Here is a 17,251-nt window from a genome sequence, read left to right as displayed (position 1 = left end):
AAGGAGCATATCAACAAAGGACAGTGATAGGCTTTACAACGGAAGTCCGAATAGCTCCCCGAGGAAGCATTTCCCAGCATGCACTATCAGATTTGATGTGACCTAGATACAAACATACGCTGTAGTAACGTAGAACAGTTTATAACGAAATGTTAAACTGTGGAGAGTAATTTTTTTATGAACTAAGTATTCCGAAGGGACAATCTAACGGGCAATGCCGTTGATGTTGACTTTTAGATAAACTCTGCATCGTATTGTGACGCACTGTTTATCTTTAATTCAATGATTTGAGTTTTTTTGTGGTCATACAGGGAGATGAATTGCGCCTAGCTTACAGTATGAACTGTTTTATAATCAATATTATTTTTAAACAATAAATAATGAATGCGGCTACAGTTTATTTCGATATATGTCCCATTAAAACAAATGGGTATTTAATGACATGTTGCATTTAAGGAGCAACAGAAAACCGGAATCTCCAGAGAGAAAATAGGGAACTACGTTCAATATCAAGCAATTACGCCACGTATGGTTGGAACTGATAACCCAGAGGTCAGGACTAATGAAAGCACGTATGTCAGAACCTTAACCAACTGTCCCGCTATCAAATAATCGTATACTGGATGCAGTAGGTACATCAGTTCAATCAGATAAGCCGACTTGTCGTTATTTAATACGACAAAGTTGAATATATGAATGTATTGGAGTAGATGTCGACAAAGATGGAGTATATTAGGTCTTGTGAAGCGCCTGCAAACTGTTACTGCAAACGCGTGAGTTTTCGCCTGAGTTTATTTTCGCTAAGCTTGCTTTCAAACAGTTCAAGATATCATAGTTTACACGACGTGGATCTATCTCATATCATTTACATGTTAAAATTGCACTTCCTGATATATCTGCACGAGATTGTATTTATGTAGTTTTTTTCAAAGCAAAATAAGCAAAAACATCCTGCCCGTAAATGAATATTATTAAACATCTGCTTATCCACTTATGCTCATAAACATTATTAAAACAATTAAATTAGCCTTAACTGTGTTTAATCTAATATTTAAGCAATTTTTTCATATATTGATGATTTGCTTCTTAATTAACCAATTACATTGTATTTTACTTCTTAATCAACCAATGAGATATGGTATTGTTACCCATTACTTAGGTTTTTTGTTGACTATTTTCACTCTAAATAGTGTTCAATTTAAAATAGCAACCAACAGGGTAGTATAAATTTGTAAATAAAAACCATCTTTAATTAGTCAAACTAAGGGTTGCTAAGCGACCCCAAATTAGTGAAATAAATTAGTGCTTCTAATTATCTTTATTTGGAATGTCAATTTCAAATACCTCGTTTTTGTCACTTTTGAAGTCGATATTTTCGATACTTTAAAGCACTTCAAACATAGCAGTGAAAACAATAACAATAAACTTTCTACAGATGATAGCAAGGCAAAACAGGGGACGATTCGATGTACGATCACATTTTATCGTTTATGCTATTTTACCGGGGTTTTCTATTGTCGATGACGGCAATAGAGGTGTGGTATTGTCAGCGAATTTAATCCTAATCTTGTATAAAAAGAGTGACAAATAAGGAAGGATATGCCATCCTTGAAAATTCAATTTGGCGTAATGAACATAACACATATATGCAGGACCATTACCCCTTTCTATGGCGAAGCATATAATGTTCATATACAAAGTGGAATAAATAAAAGTCGCCGTTGATTTTTATTTTTAGATGTGGTTTTGGAAGGATATTTGAATCATGAACAGTTTTTAGTTATCATTCATCTATGACAAGGAATAAGTATAATATCTAGATCAATGGTGTCATGCATGTCACAGTTTCATAATGGACATTTGCCGATAACGTATCGCAGGATTTTAAGGGTATTTAAATTTCCCTCATAAACAGACGGGAAAGGTACTAAATGGTTTCGGGAGGCTGAAGTTGGTTCCGAGTTCCGAGTTCCGAGTTCCGTTTAACGCGATTTCTGTCACAAAACAGTGACAGAAGAGGAATTTGGCTAGATTCATTATTAAGCGTAAGAAATAGTTCAACACGTAAACGTCACCACAGCGTTACATCTTTAACGCAAATGTTAAGACATAATTATATATAACTCAATGCAAACGCTGATATTTTAACACCAGGATTCCTGTGGCTTGTACTCGTTTTTGACCGTTGACAACTGTAAAACGACAATCGCTGTTGACTCGTTGGAACGTACGCCTACACACGGTATTAAAGAAGGTGGATCTGATTTCCCTCTGGATATCTACAGGTGCACTTCATCAACTGCCAATTATATTGAATGTTTGGCATCAAGTGCAATTTAACCCCGTTTCGATTACCCCCCTATTCTCTATAGTATCGCCACTAACAAACAGTAAACGACTTATCCATTGCTTGTTACGAACAATTAGCTGGATGATTTTTCAAGGTTGTAGTTCGGTTATTGTGCGTAACACTTATACAATGTATGTCTTCAAAATAGTGATTGTCGAAATTCCAAATGGTATGGCAAGACGATTAAGCAGGGACAACATGTACGCTGTAATCATACCCGAGCCAATGTCACATAGGTTAAACAACTACAATACATTGCAACCGAGGAGTTGATGGAATTGTTCTTTAGACAAGAGCATGCATCTTTGGCAGTAACGCGATTTCAGTAGTTCAAACAAAAGTTGTCTTACTTTACCGTCACTTGCCAAAGTTCGGCATACAAGACGTCCGACAATAACGTGTAATGGCGGACAGCGAGTGAGTATCAAGATTTTACAAGAGTGGGTTTTTCTGACATGTTACAATTACACCTACTACTCTAACTTCAATCTGAACTGATTTGTGTCCAATGTATGTAAAAAATGATGCACTGTTAGAATAAATAGTCCTTTCAATATATCACAATACAGATACAAACATTTATTCTTGTCCGTCTGAGTTGTTTTCCCTTTCTATTTCATAGAGGTAAAAACATTTTAGATCGGTAAAAAAAATAACAAATTAATTAAGCCGTCGTTTCGACCAAATCCAACATGTGCAACAAAAGTATCTATCTGTCTACCTTCAGGTTAGGAGACTTAGTTATAAAACACTCATACAACAAAAATAGAGGCTATCGTTGACTTGGAAGAAAGCAAAAATATCTCCATTTTTGTGCAATCAATAACTGATATACATTTTCCATGGAACGTTTATTTTACCTTTCATGGCCGATATGTTATTTTTTATTTGTATATGTATATATTAATTATAAACAATATTTTTGATTATGTATTTCGAAGCGTTTAATCTAATGTTCGAAAGATTTAGTAATATATGTGCACAACTGTGAAATGATTTTGATATAATTCCTCCCCGCAACAGTATAAAGATTATTGACTTGTACAGTAAATGCAGACATAATCCATAAGCGTTCCTTGAACGAAGAATCAGCTGGACACATAATTACAACCTACTGCATCTTGTGAAAATAGAGAGTGTTCCCACATTGCCAGTCCTATCAGGAATAAATATCAGCAATTTACTTCTTGTAACAATTTCTAAAGCTCTGTTTTACGCATCACTGAGTCGTAGAATTGGTTTTGAGACGGCAAATGTGACGAGTGTCCAAAGAAATGGGCGACTTGTGAGCCAGGGATCGCGACACATCAACCGGTCCTATAATTATCAGATAATCGAAATGGTTTAGGACAGATTCTAGAAAACGAGACAAGTTAATGTACAATAGTGTGGGCTGGTCATGGGCAAGTTTATACAATTTGTCCAGACGTTGTTACTATCATCTTCTCTGATATATCACCCAGGGTCGTATTTCCATTTAACTTGCATCATTGACCATCATGTATACTGCAGAACGCACATAAAATACAACCTCATAGGAAATGTATTTCTACAATACCCTTTTAGCCTAAAGATGAAATAATTCACATTAATATATTTGGCAGTAATACTATTTTAAGACATGTTTTGTCAAATCAACCATCAACAAAAGCAAAAAAATAACCTTGTATTATACTCGCTTTTTTGAAAAATTGAATTATCCCGCTTTAAAGAAAGAAGGTTTCAGATTAATACATTTATAATGCATTAAAATAAAAAAAATATTGAAAATAAGTTGCTGGTGTAGGGTAACTAACCGGGATCAATCAGCCATTAAAAGCATTAAATCGTGATGACAATGTTTGTACAATGTTATGGTATTAAAGACCTATTAAATTAAAGGAAGTTGGTAGCTTAATGCAGGTTGTTATTTGATCCGGATAGCAAAACTAAACATTGACCGATTGTATTATAAAAGGCGTGAACAAAACGTCCATCATATGGAAGTCTATATTGAATTAAATCCCTTATGTCACTCCGCTTCGCTTACATCGATGGCGAATCTAGAACATAACCTCGAGGCGAAATTTCATAGCGTTACACTATGGCCGTCAGTCGGCCCAATCGTCAAGGGAAGTCTAGGAAATAAGTAACCATGGCAACTAAAATAAAAGGAGTAAAAATGTGAAAATTGATTTATTTATGAGCTGTTGGAAATATAAATGTCAAACGATCTGGTAGTCATATGTTCGGTTGTGTGGTGGAATAGCTTTACGCATCACGTTAGCTTATCCCATTCGGAGAAGTAATGCGACGAAACGGCTAAAACTATGTTAATCTTCAATAAGATAATTTGATAGAGATGCTTTGCTGATTTTAGCTGATGCTTTTTGTATCATGATACCTCATATAACACCACGTGCAACGGAATACTTGCGAATCGCTTTTACAGATATTGAAGTCATTAAATGAATAATTCATTGACATTATATCCGAATGCATTCCCTTTTTCTAGTGTTATACGGACAAATCAATCCGGTTTAGATCTTTATAGATCTAAATTAACGTTTGTGTAACGGTCGGGTAGAGGAAATAAACTATAAGATAAAATTTGATAGCAACATACATCTTTTCTGCGATAAACGATTAATCTAAACATAGGCATCATGTGATGGGAAGATATGAAAATGTCCATGTTTTACACATATTGATCTAAAACGTATTTAAATATTGTCCAACTTCCTTAGATTAGTTTCTATCCATATAACGTGATTCCAACTGTACGCTGGATAGACAGAAGCGGTAATTGAAAGGATGATTTTCTCCTGGAACTCTTTCTCTTTCCTTTCAAACTTCAATTTTACTTACAGTCGATCAGTGGGGTAGAATGTCATTTTGATATTATGAATGCTAGTAGCCGAAAGATATCTTTTGAATCCGTTAAAAGCTTATACATTAGCCTCTAACTAGGTGGTAGTTAAATCATATCTTCTCACGGTAGTTATGTAAATTGTAACCGACTGGTGGGCTGATTGGATTTCATTCGCCAACGAAACACTTTATTGAAAAATAACCCATGATAGGCTTTGCTAGAATACTAGTATAACTGGAGTAAAACCATAATTTTGTTGGGATTCCTGTTTGTTAGTACGGTAAACAAATAATGACGAAACGCACTAAATCAATATACACAGAAATACAAATGAAAAGAACTGGATGATGGAACGGACAGAGAACATGTTTAATCAATCAATTTGAAAGCAATTCTTTTTCCAAAACGATAAAGATTATTTGGAAATAGATGTTGTTTGTACTTGTCAGAACATAATTCTGCGACAAATGTAGAGACAATTCTCTGGAGCAGACTCTTCTATAGCATTTCAATATTTCATTGAAATGTTTACTAGAGAGATACACCGACCTAACTCTGTAAATGCTTTATTGTAAAAATGATTTATATTTGCGTATTCTAGAATTAACTTCCCTTGAAAAAGTGTAGGTATTGATTGTTGCGTGAATTTTTTGTCTAAATAGCTTTGCTCAATTATTAGCTACCCGAGCAATTTGTGGCTTTCTACATTAACTGAAATATAGATGCATGATATGTATCAACAATATTTACGTTTCCAACGTCAATAGTCCGTAGTGGAATACAAAAACTACCATGATAATAATAGTAACCTATTTGTATGAAACGTAACAAATTGAATGTTATGATGATGTCTATTTCAGATTCTAAAATTGAAAAATCTGAAGAAATAAGCCATATTTAGAATTGGTCTCATGCCTTTAGTGTTACCTTAAAGATGCTCCACCTTACTTACTTACTTTACACCATTACCACCATTGAGAAGTTTGAGCTTCTAATTTTACTTTAAATTAAAAATATGAAAAATAATTAATGCATCCCGAAAAAATTCCATGTCACTATATCATATGTGGAATGAACTACTGATTGCGCAGGCACCAAAGGCAAAATAAACTATTTTATTACATTTGTTGTGCTAATTAGACATATACATACACACGATCAAACACCAATTACTGTTCAAATGATGAATATCATGAAGCTCTTTCGGCGTTGGAGCATCTTCAAATGATCTATAATTTTGCGACCCATGAACGTCCCTGGCATACTATTGATGTTATGATGTAATGAAAAGTTGCAAAACCCAAATATCCAGGCATTCGGTCAAGCTGAAGATTGCATTGGTCGTTCAGTAAGTTATTGTCCTTGATCAAAACGTGTTTTGATAAAAGTAATACATTAAAATATTCGATGTATTTCTTCAAGAACTTCTTTCAGCCCCCCTGGGCATCTTCAAGGCGTCCTAGCTACTTGCTATATTATGACGTCATATCATAGTTACTGTATCTTGACGTCACAATTGTAAGAGGGGAGACAATATAGCAAGGGACGTAATAAGAGTAGGCTACTGTCCGTATTATAGCGTCATACACTATATGTATTTAAGGAATAGATGTTTATTTTGTTGAGTTTTTGAGGGTATAATGATAATGGAGCACGTGTAAATTATGTAACCCCGGCGAAGCTATTCTATTTACCCCTGGACAATGTCATATCAAAACTGAAAGTTCTTTGTACGGCAATAGATGAGAAGGTTTCTTCCTGAAATGTCTTCAGTTTCATTATTACATAGCCCAAGAGTGGATTAATCGACAGTGATAGTAAACTCTGGGATACTGGTGATAATAAAAAAAGCCTTATTTTGGAGAGATTGATTAATATCCTGCTTGTTAAAGTATAAAACCCACAAGCATAATATATTAAGTAAATAGTAAATGATAGCCTAAATATTGTTTAGTATTCACAAATAAAAATAAATAAAATAAAAAACGTTTCCCTCAATTTAAAAAAAAAAATGATAAAACTTGAAAACCAAATTCAACAGATAACACTAGCAATTACAAGGCATGAAAACAACATGTAATGTATAAATTTGATGATCAGATAATCTTCCCAACGTTCCCTGAAGACAAAGAATGTATTTTACCAGTGAACGTATCAGACCTTTCTTACAAAAACATATCACATCTATACATATTACAATTTCGGATAGAAAATATATTTTAGGAATCTCTAGGTGAACACAATCCCGCCTAAAATCGATAATGGCAAAAACTGAAGATGGTTCAATGTAGAGAATGAGGGTTAGATGTTACTATAAGGACGTAAGTGTCTAGTAGTGGAGGTAAAATCGATCGCGCTAGTCACAGAACACCGACACCATTTTTAGGGGGAGAAACAAAACGCCAGATATAGGTATCACTTCAGTGAGAAACCTACGTAGATAGAATGACACTCCTTTATAGAATGATTCTCGCAATGGTATAACGAACGCAGATACATACGGTCAATGGGCAAGTTCTGACAATGGGCTAGACTGACGATATCGCAAATGGATAACTCCATCTTATATTTAACCACAATATCTGTGGTTTGTCTGGGGGTAAAGGCAAGCGCGACCTGGTGATGTTTATTCATATTCGCATAGGTGTCCCAGACTATGAATTTGAAATAGGGTGTATGACCATCATTGATCACCAGTTAGGTTAAACTATGTTAAATAATCTTTTACAGTATTTTATACAGTTTAACACGCCATGCATGGCTTTATTAATGGTTAAGTATTGTTTCACCATGTGTTTTTTTTTTCAAAATCAATAAAAATTAAAAAGGCAAAGTGAAAAACCAATCTGAAAATTATTTTAGAAATATTGTCCAATAGCCAAGTTCTACAATTTTATTGGTAATTCTGTAATACAATCACGGAATTAAATGAGAAAAGGGGTATTTGAGTTACTCGTTACATAGCCCACGTAGTGTACATGTAGAAACATCTACATTACACAGGTGACTGTTAAAAATATTTTTAGTCTATGGTTCTCTTTTCAAATTGATAAAACACATTGACTTCGGATGTTTAAATTACGTAAAGAACAATTAAATAACGAAGAAAACACAAATACCTAATGTAAATTGCATCGGTGTCTAATTTTGTGATAGTATGACTAGTGCATGAATAAAGAAAGACTCTTGAGTATTTGGTTCTTAAACCCATAAGGCATTCTTAAATTGTCTAGATTTCAATAAAAAGAAGGAAAAAAATAACAGTCGTTCCTGAGAATCGAGGAGTTTAGATGAATTTTAGAAATCTGATTAGACATGTATACATTTCTCTTATTTAATCTTCCTTGTAACATACCATCCCATAAAAAAATATCTGAATAGTAACTAGATATGTAAACATTCCTTGCATCTATTTAAAAAAAAATCCTATATATATATGGTATGTAATTGAATGTAGACTACCTCGTGCTTCAATATAATAGTCAATAAATTTAAATTACTACAAGCGTTTTGCATGACAAAGATCATTGTAAAATACATCAAAATCACTGAAACTCTTCTCTTTGACGTGACATGAATTATTATTTTGAAAGAATATCTTATGGATCAAGATTATTTTAATGTTGCTAGGAGCATTATCGATCCATTTGGAAATAGTACACGAGAGTAAGTGATATGTTGTATTTTACATAAGCATAACTGATCATTCGTTGACTGTTGTATATGGATTCTAGTCACATGTGTGACATAAATTCTCCGAACTATTGATTTGATACCAGCTTTACTGGTTAATGTTAGAAAGCACGGCTGTGCTATCAGAAACAGCTTTGTTTCAATCTATCAAACTGCATTAAACTAGGTTTAATCTAACGTCAATCGCCGAAATTACTTTAATGTAAAGTACTCATAGATATTCAGTTTGTCTCTGTGCGATTATCAATACAGACACGAGTACTGAAACTATAAAGCATTGCCGAATTGAAGTACGAATGTAAGATATTTACGACTGTTTAATGGACCTTAACCTGAATGCAAATAAAATTTGTATGCGTGTTACCATTGATTAATACCGAAAGACTTCTATTTCGGAATATTTTACTTTATTCCGCAAGTCTACTTTTCAATACTGTACACCACCGTGTATTCGCTAGCAGGTACATTCACATTTTGTTATAACAATAATTCGGGAAACCCTTTGCATCATTCAAAAATACAATTTATCTTATGTATGTTTTATTTTATGTATTTATTATAATATAAATATGTTGATAAAAATCATTGTGTTTTTACACAAATTATATTTATTTGGATTATATCCAATAACACTAATCTATCTAAATCCCCTTCTCTTCCGTAAACAAAATAAGACACCGGATTTCTGACATTAGATCCGCTGATAAACGTTGCTGCTAATATGACTGAGAGACACCACGACGGATTCAACCGACAAGTCGATTAGGTGGTGTCAGTTACGAAGACAGCCAGTGACAGCGCTACGTCGATGAGGTAGGATATCTTCTTTCCCTAGCTGTGCACATAGACGTCGGATAAGAATCCTCCGGAGGGGACAGACTCCTCTCAACCACATACAGACCCATATCCCTGTCCCTCCAGACGTCACGCGGCATATCGACGAAATAAACCCATTGGATCCCAGACATTAGATATGGACTATGCAACAAATACGATTCTTCTATTGTCTTTTATGCCTATAGTTTCCCTGTGAGGTTCTTACACACAGACGTCGTCATCATTTCAATCCAATATTTTTTTTATTCGACTCATCTTTACCAAGATAATGATTTTTTATGGATTAAGTATTAATTAGATTCTAATGAAGTATGTTTACGCAAGTAAAGTATTTAAGCTGCAGTAAACAGAGGAAGACGTTGGCAAATTATGCTACAGTGTGTATTGACCCCGGCTTTGACCATTTCATATGTCCGGTATCAGTTAATTTGTGTCATCCCGGTTTGATGTCACTTAAAGCTGAAAATGCGAAAAAAAATCAAGAAATGTTTATAAAGCATTCATTGGAAGAAAACCGCCGTTGTCGTTCTCTCTCAACTAGTATCGCCTTAAGCGGCCCATACATTTGTAACTGTACATAAAACACTTACATGTACCTGTAAACTCTGTGGGGCTTATCCTGGCAAGGGAAAACGTAAAATGTATGTGGTACTAACCCTTTTCCGTATGTGCCTTGAAATAAAATGTCCATACAAGTAGATACAAATTCGCTCAAAGTCACAGGCCATATGCATATGTATGGATCTATTTTCCAGATGCATATGTATTTATAGCCACTAATATTTTCATAATAATCAATGGGGTACAACTATGACAGGAAATTCCTCAATCTAAACCTTTGGATCAACAACATATAGTGTGTGGTATACATTGTGCTTTAGTTAATATATGATAAATATTATATGAAAAACAAGTGACAAAGGATGGCAATACTATGAATTGAGTGCGATCTTCGCCACCAAATTATCTAGCCAAACATACCTGCGGCTTTCACCACTGCACCACATCCATATGAAATGCTTTTATTTACATACTTAAATAGTTCGAGCCCGGTTCGCGGCGTACTGCTCTCGCCTTGTTGTATTTGGTGCTGTGACCGGGATATTTGAAGAGACTAATTTAAACTCATATTCTATACAAATCCTATAGCGTTTGATGCTCCGCCCATTGAGTTGATTTTCATTGATGACAACCAATAATCTCACAAAGGGAAATCAAGTACAAACTTTGTTTTAATCTAATTTTGTAATTACAGGGTTATTTACCTCTAATTTTAATTATGTTCCGATTCGATTCAATTACCAAAAGAAGAAAAGAGTGATATATCCTTGGAAAACAGTTAATTATATAATTTGAAACATGGAATATACAATTAAACTGCTATTGATGGGTAGGTCTGGTTATCTTAAAGCTTTGGGATAATTCACAATACGTTCAGGAGAACAACAGCTACTATCAATAATTCTATGGTTATGCAACAAACTTTTAAGTTACCTGTAAACAATTTGTGGATTGAAGTTAATTGAATTGAGGCAATGATCACAGAACTCGTTTTGGTAACATAATCGAACACTCCCACACTCTTCATCTTCATTATCTTTTCTCAGTTTTAGATAATGTCATTAAAACAATCGGAACGATATCATGTGTGATGTCTTTAATCACACAAGTCTCACACATATATGCATCCTTTATGATTAAAGGCCCACTAACTTTCCAAAATGGCTTTTATTTTTTGAGGTTAGGGTTAATACTCGCATCAATATCTTCCCAACAAATCAATTCAAATAAAATAAATGTGATTTTTTTATATCGCGGGTCGTCTTATGTTTCCCACTGTCCTCCTAATTACCGCGCGTTAGTTGACCCTCACTGCGCCTGACGACATAAAAGCGAATCTTCAATGTTAAAGGTAGGTTTTGCCTAATGAAATATAAAGAGATGAAATTGATCTTGTACTGTAAATAGATATAATCCTCAGAATATTTTCAATGTATACAGCGAACAATATGGGTTGTCATTTGCCTATCTTGACCAAGAAAATACTGTTCTAAAAATAGAGCAAAGTCAAGCTTTACATAGAACATATTTTTTTCCAAAACGAGGCCTCATCAACTAACGGAAACGTGCAGCAAATTGTCAGATAGCAGTGAAAGTCTTGCCACGGCATGCTTAGTAAAAAACAAAAACAAATCAAAGTGCGATGGATTGTTTATGTATATCATATAATATAAAAGACTTCATGTTACTGACATACGCTCGTTAGTTTAGTACATCAAACATGTATGTAGTTTGTCTACCAATACGTGTCCGCTGGCATATGTATTCTAATTTGACTCACCACGTGCAGCACGAGCCCTGACAGAATACGGGCGAGTTCCGCTTGTGATGTGGCTACTGTTTCTCCTATTGCTATCTCTGAATTCCATTCCCTAGATATATCCTAGGGCGCTACCGATTTCATTTTAATTTCCTCCTCTTAGTTGCCGATCCAAATATATTTTTTTTCACACGCTTTCGTTCAGCCATTCTGTTTACTTTTAGTGCGCAACAATGCGCATGCGCGAAACTTCGACAACACAATCCATCGCAGCTTCATTTGGATACAATCCTATCAATCTGACATCGTAATAAATCAAGGATTTCCTTCAATTTTGTATTCAAGACACATTAGTTCAATCTCATACGCATAAAGATATTAAACTGGAGTATTTGAAATGTTTTTTTTTTCATATTTTCATCCGTTCATCGGAATTTACAAAAAATATTTCTGGTTGGGCGAAACCTACCTTTAATATAGATTACGGAGGGAATCTTGTATTTATTTGGCGTTGTTTAGACCACCAATGTACATTTTCTTCAGTTGTTTTTATATCTTAATAAATTTTATTTTTCTGTTTCGCAAAGGTAGTGAACCTTAAAAATAAAATACTTTTAATAGAAAATATATTAAAATTATTTTTACTGACGACAAGTTTTTATTCTGTCGTGAATTCAAAACACTATATGTAGTAGTATTAATGTAGATAATCAATTCAAAATAATGATCCTTAACAAAGGCAATGGTGCATTTCAACAGACAATGTGTTTACACTTTTGTCATACGATATTCCTTGGAAGGTGCTAAACCTCTAAGAAGGTTTCTTTTAAGCCAGGATTTTGGAATGGAGCGGTCATAAATATATACCATGTATAAACCTCAATCAAATTTGAATAAGATCCTTTTGATTTGTCCATATATCAGGTTAGTATGTTTGGTTTGGATTCATTATTTAAGATCGACTTCAAATGTTTCAAAGACGGTTACATATTAGTTTATAGTGTAATATGACAATATAAGTAATGTTATAGAATGTTGCGCACACGCATGCAATCACATAGGGAAAGAAAAGAAAAAATGCTGCAAGTTACGCTCACTGCTAACAAAACACATTACGTTTCAACGCGATAACTTTAACCTTTATTAATTTATGTAAAACACCGCCAATTTCCCCCTAATTTCGAAATATGACAGTAATTACCTTTTTAATATCCACAATTTTCATTGTAAGCATCACAGCAAGCTTTCATTACGTTGATGTTTGCTTGGATTGCATCTCATCCTAGTTTCGTGATTATTGACAAGTTCATTAACTTCAATGTATGTTTTATTCTTGATTCAAACTTCGCTTAGATTAGAATTTAAAAAACAGTCGCTAAATACATTAAAACTTAATGTACTTTAAATGATGCCATTTCACCTGTATTAAGGATTTAATCTAGTTGCCAGTCACTAGGGAATTCCCTAGTCCATAAACGTTGATTTAAAACCGCATCAAAAGAAATGCATTAATTTACCTTTTCCAATCGAAAATGAAATATAAGCTGAAAGGTAAATGAGTATACCCAAAAGTAGCAGTGGGTTTATCCAAGTCAATTTTACTTCAACGAAGGAAATCCGTTAAAATTCTGCGAACGTTTGACAGATGATGTGTTCCAATGGCAATTCTAGGAAACAAGTAATTCCCTTTGGGACGGCGTTTACTAGTAACGCACGCAAGCACGTGAAATAGTTACGTTCATGAGGGTTAAAAGATTACAAAGGGTACACACGGATGTCAGGAGTCTTAGAAAATTAGTAGTATTTGATAGACAATGTATTATTGAATAGTTCTAGTAAAATTCCCAATTATCAATAGTTTTTGGCAAACACTGTGAATTGTCACTGGGTATGAAGACCAAGTTTAGAGCTATGTTTTAATCGCAAAATATACACTCACTATCTAGTAAATGTTTCATAGTATATTTGTAAGGGGGTACGATCGATAAAGCCTTAGTAGCAAGCAGGATGAGACTGGGTTGATCATCGGTGACCAGGTAGTTCAAATGTAGAGCGATCGGTTAGTGTTCGGAGGTCCCGGGTTCGAATCCCGGAACATGTTCTCCTCTGCTGTTGCTCTTACATTGCTGTGCATGTCAGGTAATAAAGCCATCCCTGTCCAATTTACACACATTGATTCATTTTTCTACTACAATGAAGAAGAGACTGAAGTTGTTATGTGTCAACACCGGTGACGTCAGCGACAACGTGCGTGCAGGTTGTCTTGTCCTGGTAACGATAGAGATACCCGGTTGACATGGAGGTCCAAAAAAGATGAAATATATTATTCTCACCGGAAGTGAGGATACATGTATCTGTGTTAGGCTGTTAAAGTATCATCTATACTATTTTAAAAGATGGCCCATAAACATAATACGCCCCTTACACTGGTAATGACACATGGAAGCTCTTCCGTCAGTATCACTGTTTCGCATTTCCAGGGAAGTACAATGCTTCATACATTTGAAGATGTATTTACGATTCCCTTTAATTAGTATGTAATATCTAAGTCAGTTGATGACCCAACATTTAGAAATGCTGTCTTATAGAAACGCCTCTTCTTTCAGAAAAGTTCAAACATCTTCCAATCTTTGAACGTGTACTGCAGTATTAACAAATTACTGCTAATGGAAGGCGAGATAAGAGCCAATTAAATATTGTCTTGTCACGCCATCACCATGGCAACAGCTAATCACTGTACTACTATCAATTTTATTCAATTTCTTCGACCGATCCAGGTCTGATCCCAGATCGCCAGATATAATTGTCTGGACAAATTTTACAGAATTGCGTGACGTAGTTATTTGCAAGACATGTGAATGTCACAAAACGGTTCTTTACCTTTTCCAGTGTGTGAATTCTAGCGTTTTAACATTTTTACAGAATTGCGTGACGTAGTTATTTGCAAGACATGTGAATGTCACAAAACGGTTCTTTACCTTTTCCAGTGTGTGGATTCTAGCGTTTTAACATTTTTAAAGCAAAAGTGTAGTCAATGGAATGTAAGCACTCTGTACGTTTCGTCGTATTCATAATTATTTCGTGCCATTATTTTCAACATACATAAATAATAAATGGTGCATATGCAATGCAGCTCTGATGTATCTAAGATTTAATGATTTACTATATAATTGAGTTTTGCTTCCACTAACTATTTATTTTTATTATTGTCTTCTTTGCGTAAATCGGGATAATAGCCTGGATTTGACATTGATCATACTAAAAAACTTTTTTGAAACTATGTATGACTTAACGTGACTTATGGTAATCCTCAACAAAGCTTAGAACCATGTGGTTTAGATATACTTTTCAGAAATTCCGATATTATTACGTATTTTATATTTCCTCTATTATATCGAATCTTAATTTGGATACTGATTCTATTTTTTTTTAGATTTTTCTTGACTTTTGGTAATAAGCCATAATCACCTGTTTGGTTATATCAAGATATTATTTATATTGTATATATGTGTATGCATCATGGCTGACATTGTTATTACTATGTCCGCCATGTTACCCGTCATTTAATACAAATGACATTAACTGGACATTTCCATTCTCTGTTGTAATTTATATAATTTATCCAAAAACTTAGTTTCAGTCGTGTCCTTTAGTCCTTAGTGATGCAGATGCATAACATAAATACACTTGTATAGTTTCACAAACAAAAATTAAGGGTTGAATCAATCTGAATTTATGCAATGGCTTAATACAGGCAGAGAGTCCGTGATCTCTACAATTCGGCCACTAAAACCAATTACGGCCTTCTCGTAAAAATCTGCTTAGTCCTATAAAGCAAATCAAAGGTTCATGCTAGACGCAATGTGCTTTCGTGGTGTAAAGACGAAACTCGGGATAACGATTCGGGCTTGATAAGATATCGATGCATTGCCTATTAAATCGAGCAAAGCCACATCGTGAACCCGCCTCATTGACAGCCTGGTGACGACAGACTTTTAGTCTAGTGTAGGGTCAAATATATTCTGTTTAATTTCTTTGTTAAAAATCGAAACATTTAACGGAAAAATTACACCCTGACTTTTTCTTCTCTAATAACTATATATGTAAATGAGCATAACAGGTTATGTTTAAAATGCAATGAATCCAATAATTATGAAGGATATGGTATGTTCATGATTTCGATGGGTACCTTTGTATTCATAAAAAGTTATTTATCTGCAAAATTATGAAATATTGCTTAGTCTGAATTTCGCTTATAATTAGATTGTGAATGTTTTATTTCTTACTGTTTTCACCGTTTTAGGTAAAACTACTGAATTGTATTCTCAGTCATCTTACTAATTAGCTTACATAAACACCAAATTCCATGGATACTTGATGTATCATTTTTATCTCACAAAGGTAATCGTGCGTTGTCTTTATCATATTATAGCATTAACAGATACTCTGGACGCTTCAAAACCATTTTACATTGGTGTCGTACAATTTGCTCCTACGAACAGGCTAATGATGTGATAACATTCTATGAGCGAAATTGAGTGTAATTTAGTTTAAAGAATTAACGTTGTTGTATTAAATTGTAAGAGATAAACTAAATTGTATTTTTACTTACTTGCATTGCTGACTTCGAAGCTGTCGGTGATGTCGAGTTCTCTGTACTTAGGCTGTAGGTATATACCAGCTCGATCGCTGATCTGTATACGTTTGATCTCCATGTTGAACTCAGTTCGAAGTTCCACCGACCTGGTGTCTATAAGCGCACCTGGAAAATAAATTACAAATAATGATATCGTGATTCCTAAATTATGTAATAAACTATATAATCAAGGATCACTTTACGCTTAGTTTTATGATAAATAAAAAATCCAAAACATTTTAGTCGACAAATGATGTCATTCTGAAGTAAGCAGTAAACATTTCACAAACGCAAACATCTAATATATTGGAATCTTTTTACGATTGAATAATATATGATACACAAAGTAAAAATACTACAAAAAGTTATAATGAAGTATTTTTGTAAAATACTATTCGGATATTGGCAAATCAATACACATCATCCATTCAAATCCACACCGAGAAACGCGAGTGTTTTGATAATAAGACATTATGTCTATCAAACTGTATAGAAATTTCATAATGATTAATTACCAAACTATAATACCCTGCATCTCAAGCTCTTGAAAGAGAATCCAATTTG

The 17,251-nt window shown here is 34.1% G+C and overlaps 1 protein-coding gene across 1 annotated transcript in view; it reads right to left on the bottom strand.

Moving 5' to 3' along the window:
• LOC138326687 (glutamate receptor-like) overlaps positions 1 to 17,251 on the bottom strand; it is a 66,609-nt gene that overhangs the window by 23,809 nt on the left and 25,549 nt on the right. The window contains exon 2 of the mRNA XM_069272689.1: positions 16,664 to 16,813. Coding sequence (XP_069128790.1) covers positions 16,664 to 16,813 — 150 coding nt within the window. The remainder of the gene's footprint in view (positions 1 to 16,663; positions 16,814 to 17,251) is intronic.

The sequence above is a fragment of the Argopecten irradians genome, chromosome 7, assembly GCF_041381155.1.
Source record: "Argopecten irradians isolate NY chromosome 7, Ai_NY, whole genome shotgun sequence".
Taxonomy (NCBI): domain Eukaryota; kingdom Metazoa; phylum Mollusca; class Bivalvia; order Pectinida; family Pectinidae; genus Argopecten; species Argopecten irradians.
This window is presented reverse-complemented; position numbering and strand designations above follow the sequence as displayed.